At 44.6% G+C, this 15,884-nt stretch overlaps 1 protein-coding gene across 1 annotated transcript; it reads left to right on the forward strand.

Moving 5' to 3' along the window:
• The first annotated feature begins 14,569 nt into the window (after positions 1 to 14,569).
• Positions 14,570 to 15,383, forward strand: DPRX (divergent-paired related homeobox). Its single transcript, XM_065898319.1, has 2 exons — positions 14,570 to 14,822; positions 15,181 to 15,383. The coding sequence occupies exons 1-2, from the start codon at positions 14,570 to 14,572 to the stop codon at positions 15,381 to 15,383; spliced, it is 456 nt and encodes a 151-aa protein (XP_065754391.1).
• Positions 15,384 to 15,884: the final 501 nt, after the last annotated feature.

A 15,884-nucleotide genomic window follows, 5' to 3' on the forward strand; every position in this document is an offset into this window, starting at 1 on the left:
CTCTTTGATAATAGAGCTAGGCCTTTTATGAATTTTTCCTTGGCCTGTCAGGAAGGTGTTCAGCCAGGCCAGTAGAGGGCGCCAGAGGTTACACCATAGGAGAAAGAGGCTTTGTGTGGTGGCTTGTTGGCCACTGCTTGGTCCTGTGTGGTTTCTCCTGGCCACATTACAGCAGGGTACATTTTTCTCTTCTTCTGTGTCCTTTCTCTCTTGACCTGAGTGGCAGTAGGGTATCTGGCAGCCTCAGGCAGCATGGGCTGTGTCCTGATGGGTCACTGATTTCACCCACTTTCCTCAGCCCTGTGAAAATTAATGAAGGGGAAACCTCCCTAAAAAGCAGTCAGGAGGTACATACTTAGCATGTTGGGCAGGAAGTGACACTAGTTTGCTACTACCAGCAGGAGGAAGAAAACTTTTCTACTTGCCTGGCAACAGCTGAGCCGATGAGAGTCTCTCACAACTCAGCCAAGGAAAAGCCACTATACTTCAAACTCTCAGTTTCCTCTAATGGGCTTTTTGTTTATAACAGCCCCTCCCAACTTTCCCTCTCCTCTATAAAAGAGTTCCCTCTCCTTTGCCTTAGGGGACTTGCATGTGGTTCACCATAGCTGTCTGTCCTGAATTGCAATTCTTTGTTGCTTCTGAATAAATGCATTTTGTTGGTAAAATAACTGGCTGTTTTATTATTTTAGGTTAATAGCCCCAAGAATGTGCATGCTGGGGAATGAGGTGGGATGGGGCTGGGGACATGGGGCTGGCTGTCTAATGAGCTGATGATCCAATTCTCGTCCCATGCACCTGACCTGGATCTGCCTTGGCCAAGCCACACAGAGAAGTACACAAGACCCCTGAAGTTAATGTCCTTTTTAGCACCCAGTTCCAATAGCACCCTTCAGCCCACCCAACTCCCTCTGTGAACCCACCCACTAAAAGCCTTTGCTTACCTGCACCCACAGCATTGTTTCTGCTTACCTGATGACTGGTGACCAGCTCTGGCCCCGGTGACCCAGGGAACTTTCCCACCATCCAGTGGTAGAAGTCGGAACCCCCCTTCCAAGTTTGTCCTTCCTTGGGTATTCCTCCTTGGACCTAGGGTACCCTTTAGCGTTCTCTTTTATCTTTATAGTCACTCTCCTACCATTGCTTAATAATTCTTTATACTAAATAAATAATTATAGAGAATATTAAATATATTAATATCTTAATATTTCCTTATATGAAACTTCTCCTGCTTAACTTACTGGGTGGCCTCTGTCTTCTCTTAGGACCCAGACTGATACAGCAATCAATACATGTTGGACAGAAAAAATAACCTCTGTCCTCTATACTACCTCAGGGCCTTTGCACTTGCAGTTCCTGCTTTCTAAAATGCTTTTCCCCCAGATGTTTGCATGACTTACTTCTTCGCTTCATCCTCTGCTCAAATGTCATCCTGTTTAAATGAGTGCTTCCACCATTCTATCCCTTTTTCCCACTTTATCTTTTCTGTATAACACTATTCATTACTTGCCATTATATATATATTTGTGTGTCTGTTTGTTTTCTCCCTGCCCACCACTAGAATGCAAGCTCTATGAGGGCAGGGACTCTGTTCGTCTTGGTCCATGTTGAATCCTCAGAACCTAAAACCACATCCGGCATTTAAAATCATAAGTTCAAATTTAATTTCAACAGAGATTAGTAGCTATTTTTTCTACTTTCATGTAGATTTTTAAAACTTTTTTAAAAAACCATTTTATCAAGTGTATCAGTCAGGGTTCTACTAGAGAAACAGAATCAGTAGAATATCTATCTATCTATCTATCTATCTACCTACCTATATGTCTAGAGATTGATGCATTACAAGTAATTGGCTTATGCAGGAGGTGATGGGTTAATATTTATCTATTTCATAGGGTTGTGAGGATTAAATAAATTAATGCATGCAAAATACTTAAATCAATGCCTGGCATGTAGGTAGCACTCAATAAATAGTGCCATCATTAACACTTTCCCCATCAGCGCAGGCTGGATTGTTGATGTTCCTGAGGGCTCTTGTGTCAGTTATGAATTATATTTGACTGTTAGAACAGAGACCACCTATGCAAGATAGAGATTTATTTCTCCCCCATGTAAAATACTAGCCCTACATCCAGAGGTAGGGTTGGTATTTCAGTTCTACATCAGGAATCCAGGCTCCTTTCAGCCTCCTGCTCTGCCAGTCTCAGCACATGGATTCCATTCTTAAGATCGTTTCTTCAAAGAATGAAGTGATCTCTAGAAAAGAACTACGATTTCTCACCCATGGGCCAGAAAAGGTGCTCAGGTGTCTCACTTGGCAAGTTTTAGCTGACAGAGGTTTACACGGTGGCGGCGGGATGGTGTAGGACACAAGGAAATAATCTGTTTTCTCAGCTTTTTTTTTTTAATTTATTTTTCGTTGAGGTAAAGTTGAATTACAACGTCATGTTGATTACTGCTGTACAGCAAGGTAACTCAGTTATACATTAAAAAAACAAACAAACAAAAAAGGGATCTTTGCTTGGTTCACTGTGGCTGCTGGAGCCCAAGCCATATTCAAAGCAGAAATTCCATGGAAGGAGGAAAGGGCATAAAGGGCAGCTGCCTATTCCCTTTAAGAAACTTTCCTGGAATCCCCACCCAATGACTTGAGATTTATTGTTTTAGCAAGGGAAGCTGGTAAACATCTTTTGGCCTGGTCCATTGCCATCTGCAATTAAATCAGGGTTCTGTTACTGAAAAAGTAGAGAATGGATATAGCCCAGGCCAGCAACAGTCTTTGCCCGGCACCTGTAGCCAGATGGTGAGCGTGCTGCTGTGGAGAATAACAGCAATGTCAGGCTGAGAAGCATTTTCCACTAGACTGTTAAAGTTCTGTGAGAGCAAGGATTTTTTTTTTAACATCTTTATTGGAGTATAATTGCTTTACAATGTTGTGTTAGTTTCTGCTGTATAACAAGGTGAATCAGCTATACGGATACATATATCCCCATATCCCCTCCCTCTTGCATCTCCCTCCCACGCTCCTTATCCCACCCCTCTAGGTGGGCACAAAGCACTGAGCTCCCTGTGCTATGCAGCTGCTTCCCACTAGCTATCTATTTTACATTTGGTAGTGTATGTATGTCCATGCCACTCTCTTACTTCGTCCCAGCTTACCATTCTGCTTCCCCGTGTCCTTAAGTCCATTCTCTACATCTGTTTCTTTATTCCTGTCCTGCCCCTAGGTTCTTCAGAACCATTTTTTTTTAGATTCCATATATATGTGTTAGCATACGGTATTTGTTTTTCTCTTTCTGACTTACTTCACTCTGTATGACAGACTCTAGGTCCATCCACCTCACTATAAATAACTGTTTCATTTCTTTTTATGGCTAATATTCCATTGTATATATATGTGCCACATCTTCTTTATCCATTCATCTGTCTATGGACACTTAGGTTGCTTCCATGTCCTGGCTATTGTAAATAGTGCTGCAATGAACATTGTGGTACATGACTCTTTTTGAATTATGGTTTTCTCAGGGTATATGCCCAGTACTGGGATTGCTGGGTTGTATGGTAGTTCTAGTTTTAGTTTTTTAAGAAACCTCCATACTGTTCTCCATAGTGGCTGTATCAATTTACATTCCCACCAACAGTGCAAGAGGGTTCCCTTTTCTCCACACCCTCTCCAGCATTTACTGTTTGTACATTTTTTGATGATGGCCATTCTGACTGGTGTGAGGTGATACCTCATTGTAGTTTGGATTTGCATTTCTCCAATGATTAGTGATGTTGAGCATCCTTTCATGTGTTGGCAATCTGCATATCTTCTTTGGAGAAATGTCTATTTAGGTCTTCTGCCCATTTTTGGATTGGGTTGTTTGTTTTTTTGATATTGAGCTGCATGAGCTGCTTGTATATTTTGGAGATTAATCCTTTGTCCGTTGCTTCGTTTGCAAATATTTTCTCCCATTCGGAGGGTTGTCTTTTTGTCTTGTTTATGGTTTCCTTTGCTGTGCAAAAGCTTTTAAGTCTCACTAGGTCCCATTTGTTTATTTTTGTTTTTATTTCCATTTCTCTAGGAGGTGGGTCAAAAAGGATTTTGCTGTGGTTTATGTCATAGAGTGTTCTGCCTATGTTTTCCTCTAAGAGTTTTATAGTGTCTGGCCTTACATTTAGGCCTTTAATCCATTTTGAGTTTATTTTTGTGTATGGTGTTATGGAGTGTTCTAATCTCATTCTTTTACATGTAGCTGTCCAGTTTTCCCAGCACCACTTATTGGAGAGCAAGGATTTATATGTGTTCTGTTCACCGCTGCTTACCCAGAGCCTAGAACAATGCCTAGCACACAATAGGTACTCAATAAGAATTGAATGAATGTGCTTCTGGCTAACACTCCAAGGAGCAGGAAAAAAAAAAACAAACAAACTTAAAATCGTTTGGAATGTGGTAGAAGTTTAAGAAAAAGGACTTGTTGACTTGCCCCCAATTTTTTATTTTGAAAATTTTCACTCTTACAGAAAAGTTATAAAAGTAGTACAATGAACACTCATACAGCCTTCACCTTGATTCACCACTGTTAATATTTTGCCTCCCTTTCTCTCTCCCACTTGAAAGTAAGTTGCAGACATCACTACTTCCCGCCTAAAAACTTTCTATGAAGCTCCTAGAAACAAGGACATCTCCTACATAAATCACAATAGTCCACAATTTTAACATTAGAGCAACAAGATCGACACTATATTATCTAATACGTACTCCGTGTTAAAATTTATCCAGTTATACCAATAATAGCTTTGTTCTTCATATGTTTTCAAATTCAGGATCCTATCCAGTCTAGGACAGTGCATTGCATTTAGATGTCAATGTCATGTCTCTTGCCATCCTTTGATCTGGAGCAGTTCCACAGCCTTTTTGTTTTGTTTTATTCTTTCATGACATTGACATTTTTGAAGACTCCAAGCTAGTTGTTCTGTAAGATATTTTGTCTTGGGTTTGTTTGATTCTTTTTTTTTTTTTTTGAGGTACGCGGGCCTCTCACTACCGTGGCTCCGGACATGTGGGCCCAGCGGCCATGGCTCACAGGCCCAGCCGCTCCGCAGCACGCGGGATCCTCCCGGACCGGGGCACGAACCCGTGTCCCCTGCATCGGCAGGTGGACTCTCAACCACTGTGCCACCAGGGAAGCCCTGTTTGATTCTTTATTCATGATTTCAATTCAAGTTAAAGGTTTTGGCCAAGAGTAATTCAGAGATGATGTTGTGTCCTCAGTGTGTCATATCCCGAGGAACATGTTGTCAGTTTATCTCCTTTTTGGTGATTGGGTTAAGGTGGAGTCTGCCAAATTTCTCCATCATAAAGGTTTCTTTGCTTCCTTCTAGTTAATAAGTCACCTGTGGGAGGATACTGGAGATTGTGTGAATATCCTGTGCTCCAACAACTTTTCACCCAAAGGTTTTAGCATCCATGGATTATCCTCATCTGAATCATTTATTCCACTGATGGTCACAAAATGCCTTGAAGATTTTGAAATACCAATTTTTGCTCTAGCATAAACACTGCAGATTTTCCATCAAGATGGAAACATTTTTAGCGGTCTGGTATTCTTTGACAACAGCGTGGAAACAAGTTTTTCTCGCTTTTTTCTTGAAATCTTTTTGTAGCTAGATTCCCGCCCAGCCAGAATCTATTTGTCTGTATTTTTCTCTTCCTGTCCTTATTGATTTTTTCCCTCTCCTGGTTTAGAATTTCTTGGAAAGACTGGCCAAATGTCCCTATATTCTAGTGTTTGTGGAGAAATCATTAAACTCAAGTGGGCAATGAAGCTTCAGGAGCACGGAGAGGTGATGATGGTAATAACTAACATTTATTGAGCACAGATGATGTGCTGAGAATTATTCTGTGGTTTATATGCATTAATTAACTTTAGATTTTCAATAGCCTTATGAGTTAGGTGTCATTTTTACTCTTATTTCAGAGGAAAGTGAGGTACAGAGAGGTTAGATGATTTGATCAAAGGCACATACCTAGTAAGTGGCAGATCTGGGACCTGAATCCAGTGATCTCACCTGAGATTATCTATCTGACTCACCTCAACTTTAACAAAGAGACTTTGTAAAGAGGAAGACTTTGAAGCAGCTCCCAAGTATCTTGCAAAAAGACTGATATTGATATCAGTCAGGGTTCATTTCTAGAAGAAATAAACCACTCTAGCTATTCTAAACAGAAAGGAGTTTGATAGTAAGTATTAGGCACTTACTGTGATGGTTAATTTTATGTGTCAACTTGACTAGGCCATTGTGCGCAGGTGTTTGGTCAAACATTATCCTGGATATTTCCGTGAGTGTGTTTTTGGATGAGGTTAACATTTAAATCAGTGGACTTGGAGTAAAGCAGATATTCCTCCACCATGTGGGTGGGCCTCATCCAATCAGTTGAAAGCCTGAATAGAACAAAGAACTGAACTCCTCTGAGCAAGGGGAAGTTCTGCCAGCAGAAAGTCTTAGGACTTGAACTGCCACCTCCCTTCTTTCCGGGATATCCAGCTTTTCAGTGCACCCTGCAGATTTTGGACTTGCCAACTTCCATAGTCATAAACCTCTGTCTGTCTCTCTCTTTCTGACTCTCTCTCTATATCTAAATCTATATCTATATCTCCTATTGGTTCTGCTTCTCTGGAGAACCCCGACTAATACACGTATAAAATCACTTAAAGGCTCAGAAGAGAAAGCTGTAGGCTTGGCCTCCAGAAATGACTCTCAAACAATGCTGCAGAACTTACTATTTCTGCCGCAAACAGAAGATGGGAGTTCAAAAGACTATAGCGGGACTGTTGAATTCAGGAGCAAATGGGGAGAAGTGATTATTCATCTATAGTCTCAGCCTCCAGCTCATTTGTCTCCACTCTGCTCCTTGATTATAGGGCTGAAAGCCTACAGACTACATTTTCCTGGACTCCTTTGCCATCTTCTGGTTAAGTCCTGACAATGAGGGAAGAAGGGATCAGGAACTTTCTTCCTGCTTCTAGCTCAGATCGGCATCCTCTCAGTCGCTGTGTGTCACAGCTGGGGTTCCCAGGGAGAGCACTAGGGAGGGCTCCTTCACACCTGTGAAAGAGGGAACTGAATCAGCTTTGGGCAGAGGGGAAGTTGAGCTGTGATGCATTCCCAGTAGAGATCTCTCTCGACCTTGTGGGACCTCTGGCTGGCTCTTCAGAATTGTCTTGAGTTGGGGTGAAGGATCTGGGTCTTTATACCTCCATGTTCATCAGTTATTGGATGCAGGCTGCCCTGGAATGAGGTGTGAATTTAGGCAAAGCAGTTTCCTTCAACTCAGGCAATTCCTAAAGAGAGCCGACAGCTACGCAATGCCAGCACCTGGAGAAGTTCTTCATTCCTGAATGGGAGTCTGGGTCATTTATTGTAGCATCTGCCACACAGTGGATAACTCTAGTTTCAGCTGGAATACTGCAGTATTCCCAGTCCTAGCTGCTCTGTTCCTTCCCTAAAATATTCTAGTAGGCCAATATGCCATGCACCTTTGGATGATCAAAGAACCAGCTGCAGGGAACCTACATTTGATGATCAGAAAAATCAGCTTCACAGCTCTCCATTCAGAGGCTGTGCACCTGATGCAGGGGGCTCCCTTCAGAGGCCAGAGCATGAGCTGCCTTTGTGCCTCCTTGGAGGTTCCAGCCCCAGCTCTTGGTAATCTGGGACTCCACCAAGTGGGGCCTCATCTCTCAGACCCTGAGTTCCGAGAGTACCACCTGTCTTCTTTTGTTCCTTCAGTCCCAGAGGTGACAGTGGATTTATTCCATTACAATCTTCCAGTTACTCTGACATCCTTTTTTTTTTGCTTATTTATGCTTGCAAACCTCTGTGCAACCGAATATCTGAATTATTTGTTGATTGATTGATTGATTTTTATTGAAGTATAGTTGAATTACAACGTTGTGTTAAATACTGCTGTACAGCAAAGTGAGTCAGTTATACATATATATATATATATATATATATATATATATATATATATACACATTCTTTTTCGTATTCTTTCTGATTATGGCTCATCACAAGTTACTGAATATAGTTCCCTGTGCTATACAGTAGGACCTTGCTGTTTATCCATTCGATATACACCAGTTTGCATCTGCTAATCCCAAACTCCCAATCCAATCCTCTCCCACCCCCTTCCCCCTTGGCAACCACCAGTCTGTTCCCTATGTCCCTGATTCTGTTTCTGTGTTGTAGATATGTTCATCTGTGCCACATTTTAGATTCCACATATAAGTGATATCATATGGTATTTGTCTTTCTCCTTCTGACTTACTTCACTTAATACGATCATCTCTAGTTGCACAAATATCTGAATTTAAAACCCTCTTGCTTCAAATAACCTAGCGTGGTTCTCTTTTCCTGACTGGACCCTGACTGATCCCTCTGCCACAGACAGCTGAAGATGGGAGATCACGAGGTTATCACTGGAACAGATGACTTCAAGAACACATCCTGTGTTGGGACTCAGTGATTATGAGGTTGTCCTATGTTTCTTTTTTACAAAAATAAATAAATAATTAATTTTATGTATTTATTTTTGGCTCCGTTGCATCTTTGTTGCCGCGCACAGGCTTTCTCTAGTTGCGGTGAGTGGGGGCTACCCTTCATTGCAGTGCGCGGGCTTCTCATTGCGGTGGCTTCTCTTGTTGCGGAACATGGGCTCTAGGGGCTCAGGCTTCAGCAGTTGTAGCACGTGGGCTCAGTAGTTGCGGCTTGCGGGCTCTAGAGCACAGGCTCAGTAGTTGTGGTGCACCGGCTTAGCTGCCCTGAGGCATGTGGGATCTTCCTGGACCAGGGTTCAAACCCATGTCCCCTGTGTTGGCAGGTGGATTCTTAACCACTGCACCACCAGGGAAGTCCCCCTACTGCTTCTTTTTCTTTAATTTTTGCGATACGCAGGCCTCTCACTGTTGTGGCCTCTCCCGTTGCGGAGCACAGGCTCTGGACGCGCAGGCTCAGTGGCCATGGCTCACGGGCCCAGCCACTCTGCGGCATGTGGGATCCTCCCGGACCAGGGCACGAACCCGCATCCCCTGCATTGGCAGGCGGACTCCCAACCACTGCGCTACCAGGGAAGCCCAAGAATCACATATTTCTGCCATCTGTATTTCTGGCATCTGCAGAGTCCAGGACTTTGTCCTCGATACTGGAATCCAGTGTGGCCCAACGTCTCAGCCCTCTGAGGACTCAGAGGCCACATTAAGAAAGAGCTCATACACTCAGTATGTGTTGTGTGCAAAGTGTGTAGGAAGAAAGGTGAATGTGACTTACTGATGGAGCCAATGAATACCTCTCAGAGGAAGAGGGGATCTTGTTAGACATTAAAGGATAAAGAAGAATGTCTGAAACTCCACAAGGACAAGGAAGGGTCTGTCTTATCATTACTAAAACTCCAGTGACTAGTACATGGACAGATGCAAACTGGTAAATATTTACATAAAAGAAGAATGTCTGAAACTCCACAAGGACAAGGAAGGGTCTGTCTTATCATTACTAAAACTCCAGTGACTAGTACATGGACAGATGCAAACTGGTAAATATTTACATAAAAGAACACTGCTGTTTTATATGAGGCCCTCTATTTCCACACAGAAAGATTACCTGTGTGAGGTCACCAGGATGCGTTGGCTGCAAGTAACTGGAAACACTGTTTCATCTGGGCTTAAGCATTAAGGAGAATGTATTTCATCACAATGAAGGAATCTAAATGTAGGTGGCTCTGGAGGGTAGTTAATGAATTTTAGAAGATGAAGGAAGTATGGAAGGCTTAGATTCCTTCCTTCTCTCTGATCTGCTAGTCTTAGACAATTGACTTGTCCTCAGATCCTTATGGTCCCAAGATGGCTGCTGCAGCTCCAGGCATCACATGGAGATACAGCAACGTCTAGGGTAAGAAGGGGATGGAAGGATCTCCTGGTCCTATTAGCAACCAGGAACCCTGTCTTGAATATGTAGGTTGATGCTCTGTATTCACTTCAACTTCCCTCTTGTACGCCGTCCTGCCTGCAGGGGCTGAAAGGTTTAAAACAACTTTTCTGACTCCAGTGCAGCTGGGATCTGCCTTACATTTGGGTTCTTCCAACCAGATGCACTCAGACAAGATTTGAATGATGGACGAGGGGCGGAGGCCATTCTTCTGCTGGGTCTACCCCCATGGAAGTGTCTGCTTTTTTGTGGTGGTCTTTCTGATCATAGCAGTTTCCAGATGGCAGTTGTCCCATAACTGTGACAGATCCCTGGTGTGTGGCCTGTGGCCTTCCTGATCATGGCAGTGGAAGCCAATTCCTAATTAAGCAGTCAGGATCCTGATCCTAGAAAGGAAGTGGGCCTTTGAAAAGCTCTGGTTTATGGTTTGGCTCTTAAAGTTATACCTGAATGGTCAACACAGAGTCTCTTTGTTCAACCTTCCTGACACTTCTGTAAGCCACTTATCACCCTATAATAAATCCTTTCCTGCAAACATTAACCAGAATTGGTCCTGGTCTCTGTAATGAACTGTATAAGTTTGCCATGGCTACTGTAACAAATTACCTCCAATTTTGTGGCATAAAACAACAGAAATTTATTCTCTCACCTTTGTGAGGCCAGAAAGCTATAATCAGGACCACTGGGCCAAAATCAATGTGTTAGCAGAGCCATGCTCCTTCTGGCAGCTCTAGGAGAGAATCTGTTCCTCGCCTCTTCCAGCTTCTGGTGGCTGCCAGCACTCCTTGGCTTGTGGCTGCACCTCTCCATGTCTGCCTCCCTGGTCATGTTCCTTCCTCCTCTTCTGTGTGTGTAATCTCCCTCTCTCTCTCTCTCTTTTCTTTTCTTTTTTTTTTTTTTTTGGCCATGCAGCTTGAGGGACCTTATTTCCCAGACCAGGGATCGAACCCGGGCCCTTGTCAGTGAAAGCACAAAGTCCTAACCACTGGATCACCAGGGAATTCCCTCCCTTTGTGTCTCTCTTATCATGATGCTTGCCATAGCATTTCAGTCTCACCCTGATAATCCAGGATAATCCCATCTCAAAAACTTAATTTAATCACATCTAAAAAAACCTTTTTTTTTTCCCCAAATAAGGTCACATTTGCAGGTCCCAGGGATTGGGACATGGATATCTTTGGGAGAGCCATTTTTCAGCCTACCGCATGAAACACCATAAAACCTTTCTTAGAGGGCTTCCCTGGTGGCGCGGTGGTTAAGAATCCGCCTGCCGATGCAGGGGACACAGGTTCGATCCCTGGTCCAGGAAGATCCCACATGCCGTGGAGCAACTAAGCCCGTGTGCAACAATTACTGAGCCTGTGCTCTAGAGCCCATGAGCCACAACTACTGAAGCTCACGCGCCTAGAGCCCATGCTCCGCAACAAGAGAGCCACCGCACCGAGAAACCTGTGCACCTCAACGAAGAATAGCCCCCGTTCGCTGCAACTAGAGAAAGCCGGCGCGCAGCAACGAAGACCCAACAGAGCCGAAAGAAAGAAAGAAAACAAAAACAAAACCTCTCTTAGAGCATCCACCTCCTCGCAAGCCAAATTCCCCTAATCATGGGCCAATTGGATCACTGTGAAACACGTCTTCTCTCCTTTTGTTTTTTGACCACGCTGTGCGTCACGAGGGGATCTTAGTTCCCTGACCAGGGTTCAAACCCGTGCCCCCTGCAGTGGATACACTGAGTCTTAACCACTGGACCACCAGGGAAGTCCAAAAACATGTCCTCTCTTTTCCCTCTAGATTCACTCTCCACTCTGCTCTAGGTCCGGGAATGTGGATTACATCAGTTGGGACTCCCTTGCCTTCTGTCTTCCAGCTGGGTTCAGCAATGGGAGGTGTTAGCAGAATATTGGAGAGAGGAAAAGAGAGCAGGTGGGTATTGACTCTCCTACTTCCCTGCTGGGCTGTGGGCTGGCAGCAGTGATGTTCCAGAATCTCTGTCAGGGGACTGGTAACCGCTCCCTCCCAGGCCCCTTCTGGTGGTTTAGGAACAGCGATAGCTTCCGGCTGTTGGGTGGGCCCAGGTGCTGCCCTGTGTTGGTTTCCCCTAACCATACCCCACATCTGTACTTTGTTGCTTAAATAACTCCCTTACCCCATTTGACCATTTGGTCTCCTGCGGGGATCCTGGCTGACGCAGACACAGAGCCAAGCCTACAGGAGTCTTTAGCAAGAGGGCTCCTGTAGGTTGGTTTAGGTCAATCAAGAATGACGTGGGGGAAGGGCTGTGCCACAAAGAATGACGTGAGAGATTTTTGCTGGGCTGGCAACTACCGTGTCTCCTTTATCCATTTTAGGGATTAGGGCTCTAGGATAAAGCTTCCTGTCTTCTTTGACAGTTCACATGTTAGAAAAAAATTTTAATGGTGATATATTGCTTTAATAACGAGTCCTTAGGTTGTGCCAGGGACTGTGCCTTGGTACTTGACATGATTTAACACATTTAATTCCCACTACCACCCAGTGACGAAGGATATTATAATATAGTTTGCTGATTGGAAACTAAAAGTTTAACTGACTAGCCCAAGGTCATGCAGTAACTAAGCGAGCAGAAGTTGGGATTCTAAGATCTCTGTGACCTCAGAGCTTGCATCTTTAACCACTACAACCATACTGTCTCCTTTATCGTACTTGAGATACTTCTGTCCACCAGGTGAGATGCTAATTGCTTTACGTATATTGTTTCTAATTTACAGAAGAACCTCTCTACGTGAATGCACGTCACCATCATCTCACACCCGAACTCCCTCCTCTTCTCTTAGGCATTCCTGGGCGCTCTCCTCTTATGAGGCCTGAACTTTTAGAAACATAAACTGGAGCAGTTGCTTCTTTACTTAGAACTCTGCAGTGACTGCCTGTGTATCTTCCAGGAAGGTCCAAGTGCTTGAAGATCTCACAGACATCCAAGGCCCTGGTCCCTATCTACCTGTTTAACTTCACTCCTAGCCACCTCTTTGTGGAGTTCTGGACTGCAGCACGCTGGCCTCCTTTCTGTTCTTCAAATTTTAATGACCAGCTCCCTCCCCAGTCTGAAGCTCCCCGAGGAGAGGGACCTGTGGCTCTGTATTCCCAATACTGGCAAATAACAGGCAGCTAGGAAATACTGTCCATGTATATAATGAATGGATAACTGAATGGCTGCGTGGATGAATAAATGAACCTTTCAAAGAGAGGTATCTCTAAGGTATTTTCAGAGGAAGAAATCTAGAGGCCAGGAAAGGCAAATATATTACTAAATGTCACTCAGCAGCTAAATGTTCCATCTGGGTATCAAATTCAGATCTGAGTTCAGAGTTGGGCTTCTTCCACTCACACTGTCTCAAAATGACTGCTCCCACGAGTAAGTGTAACACCATCTGATAATGAAAATGAATCGACACCGGGAGAAAAGATTGACACCAGAGGTACAGGGTTTGCAAACACGAGGACACATAAACAGCAGGAACCAAAGTATCATAACTGGGAACTTTGACATCTGTGATCCCCAAATCCCTCAGGGAACGAGACCTGCTCAGGTGGGGAGGTCCAAGAGTGACAGATTTATAAAATCCCCAAAACGTGTTAGAGGACCAGGCCTGTAATGGTCAGAGGAGCCCAGGTAATTATGTCAGACTGGTTCATGGTATGTGGGGGTCAGTGACCAAAGCAACCCAGGAATCAAGTCTTCTGCTGACCACCTTGAAAGATATTCTGGCCATGCATCCCACGGAAATGTCACTGCATCCAGGGAACTCGTTCTGGTCCTGGGAAAGAATCCATGCCTCTTGCACCCAGTGTGGGTGGGTCAAGGTTCAGCCAATGGTGGCAGACAAGCCACCTGTAAGCGCTCTGCTCAGCATGTCCAGCTGAACTCCCAGCCAACAGCTGCCCTGTGGGTGAGCCATCAACTCCCTCCAGCCCCGTCAAGCCTTCAGGTCAATCAAATCCCAGCTGACATCCAACGGCAACCATGGGAGAGACCGCAAGTGAAAAATCACTCACCTGAGGGAAAACAGGAGGAGGAGAAAGGCACGACATGGACAGGTGAGAGGGTACTGTCTTATTTCCCCACAGACAGCAATTGCCAACTCTGAACAAAATATTAAAAAACAAAACAGGGCTTCCCTGGTGGCGCAGTGGTTGAGAGTCCGCCTGCCGATGCAGGGGACACGGGTTCGTGCCCCGGTCCGGGAGGATCCCACATGCTGCGGAGCGGCTGGGCCCGTGAGCCATGGCCGCTGAGCCTGTGCGTCCGGAGCCTGTGCTCCGCAACAGGGGAGGCCACGACAGTGAGAGGCCCGCATACCGCAAAAACAAAACAAAACAAAAACCCAACTATTTGAAGGCACTGGAGAGAAACCAGACACAGGCAGAAGTTGGAGGGGATTCAGCATTTTAAGGAATGGAAGACACTGGGAATTTCCTGGTGGTCCAGTGGTTGGGACTGTGCCCTCCACTGCAGGGGGCACGGGTTCGATCCCTGGTTGGGGAACTAAGATCCTGCAAGCCGAGCAGCATGGCCAAAAATAAAATAAAGAATGGACTTTTTCGCTTATTACTAGACCACAGCATGGAAGCACATCTAGATTACAGGGTGTCGGATCCAGACGACCTTTCAAAGGGAAAGTACCGGAAGCATCCAAAAAGGAAACGAACTATGTTCACAAGGAAACATTTGGCAGATTTGAACTCCCTTTTCAATAAAAATCCATACCCCACCCCTAGCCTTCAGAGAGAAATGGCCTCAAAAATGGACATACATCCAACAGTCCTGCAGGTTTGGTTCAAGAATCATAGAGCGGGGCTTCCCTGGTGGCGCAGTGGTTGAGAGTCCGCCTGCCGATGCAGGGGACGCGGGTTCGTGCCCCGGTCTGGGAAGATCCCACATGCTGCGTCCGCGAATGGGCCGGTGAGCCATGGCCGGTGAGCCTGCGCGTCCGGAGCCTGTGCTCCACAACGGGAGAGGCCACAACAGTGAGAGGCCCGCGTACCGGAAAAAAAAAAAAAAAAAAAAAAGAATCGTAGAGCAAAACTCAAGAAAGCCAAATACTGAGGATTTTCTGTCAGAACAGCAAGAAGCTCAACAGCCATTATCTGAGGCGGGAGGCAAGATCAGCTCTTCCAAGGGAAATATGGATACACCTCCCAGGCCCCCTAATGGTACCTCCCCTGCACCTCTAGTTTATATGGATCGTCCAATACCTTCCTTCCAACTCAGCAGGTGGCGCAATTTGAAGGCTGTCACAGACCATTCTCTTGGCCCCAAAATGGTCCATTTTGGCTACTGCCAAGACCCTAATATATACTGCCTCTATCCCATTTTGGAATCCCAAGCTCTCTCCACAAGCTTCAATTCTAATTCTTTTGGCTCTTTTTCGCCATAAAGATCTTAGAGAAGTTAGACACAGAAAGTCATATATGATTTGTAATGATTCCCAAACAAGGGAATACTTTTCAGCAGTGAAAGGAAAAAACAAGATATACACAACGTGGATGCAGTTCAAGACCATTATGTTGAGTGAAAGAAAAAAGAACCCACACAACAGAGTACACAGTGTATAATTCTGGATAATTCCCACTACACGAATTTGTAGAGCAGGCAGGAAAAACTAATCTACAGCAGCCAGAAGCAGACTAGTGACTGTCTATGTCGTAGAAAGAATTGAGTTGAAAAAGCACAGGATGATGTAGAGGTTTCGTATCTTTTTTTTTGGCCCCTCTGTATGGCTTGCAGGATCTTATTTCCCTGAACCCGGCCCACAGCTGTGAAAGCGCTGAGTCCTAACCATTAGACCTCCAGGGAATTCCTCTCACGTCTTAAAATGTCAGTTACCTAAGTGTAAAATTCATCAGAGCACTACATTATATACTTGAAAATTGCAAGA

This window comes from Phocoena phocoena, chromosome 20 (genome assembly GCF_963924675.1).
Source record: "Phocoena phocoena chromosome 20, mPhoPho1.1, whole genome shotgun sequence".
Taxonomy (NCBI): Eukaryota; Metazoa; Chordata; class Mammalia; order Artiodactyla; family Phocoenidae; genus Phocoena; species Phocoena phocoena.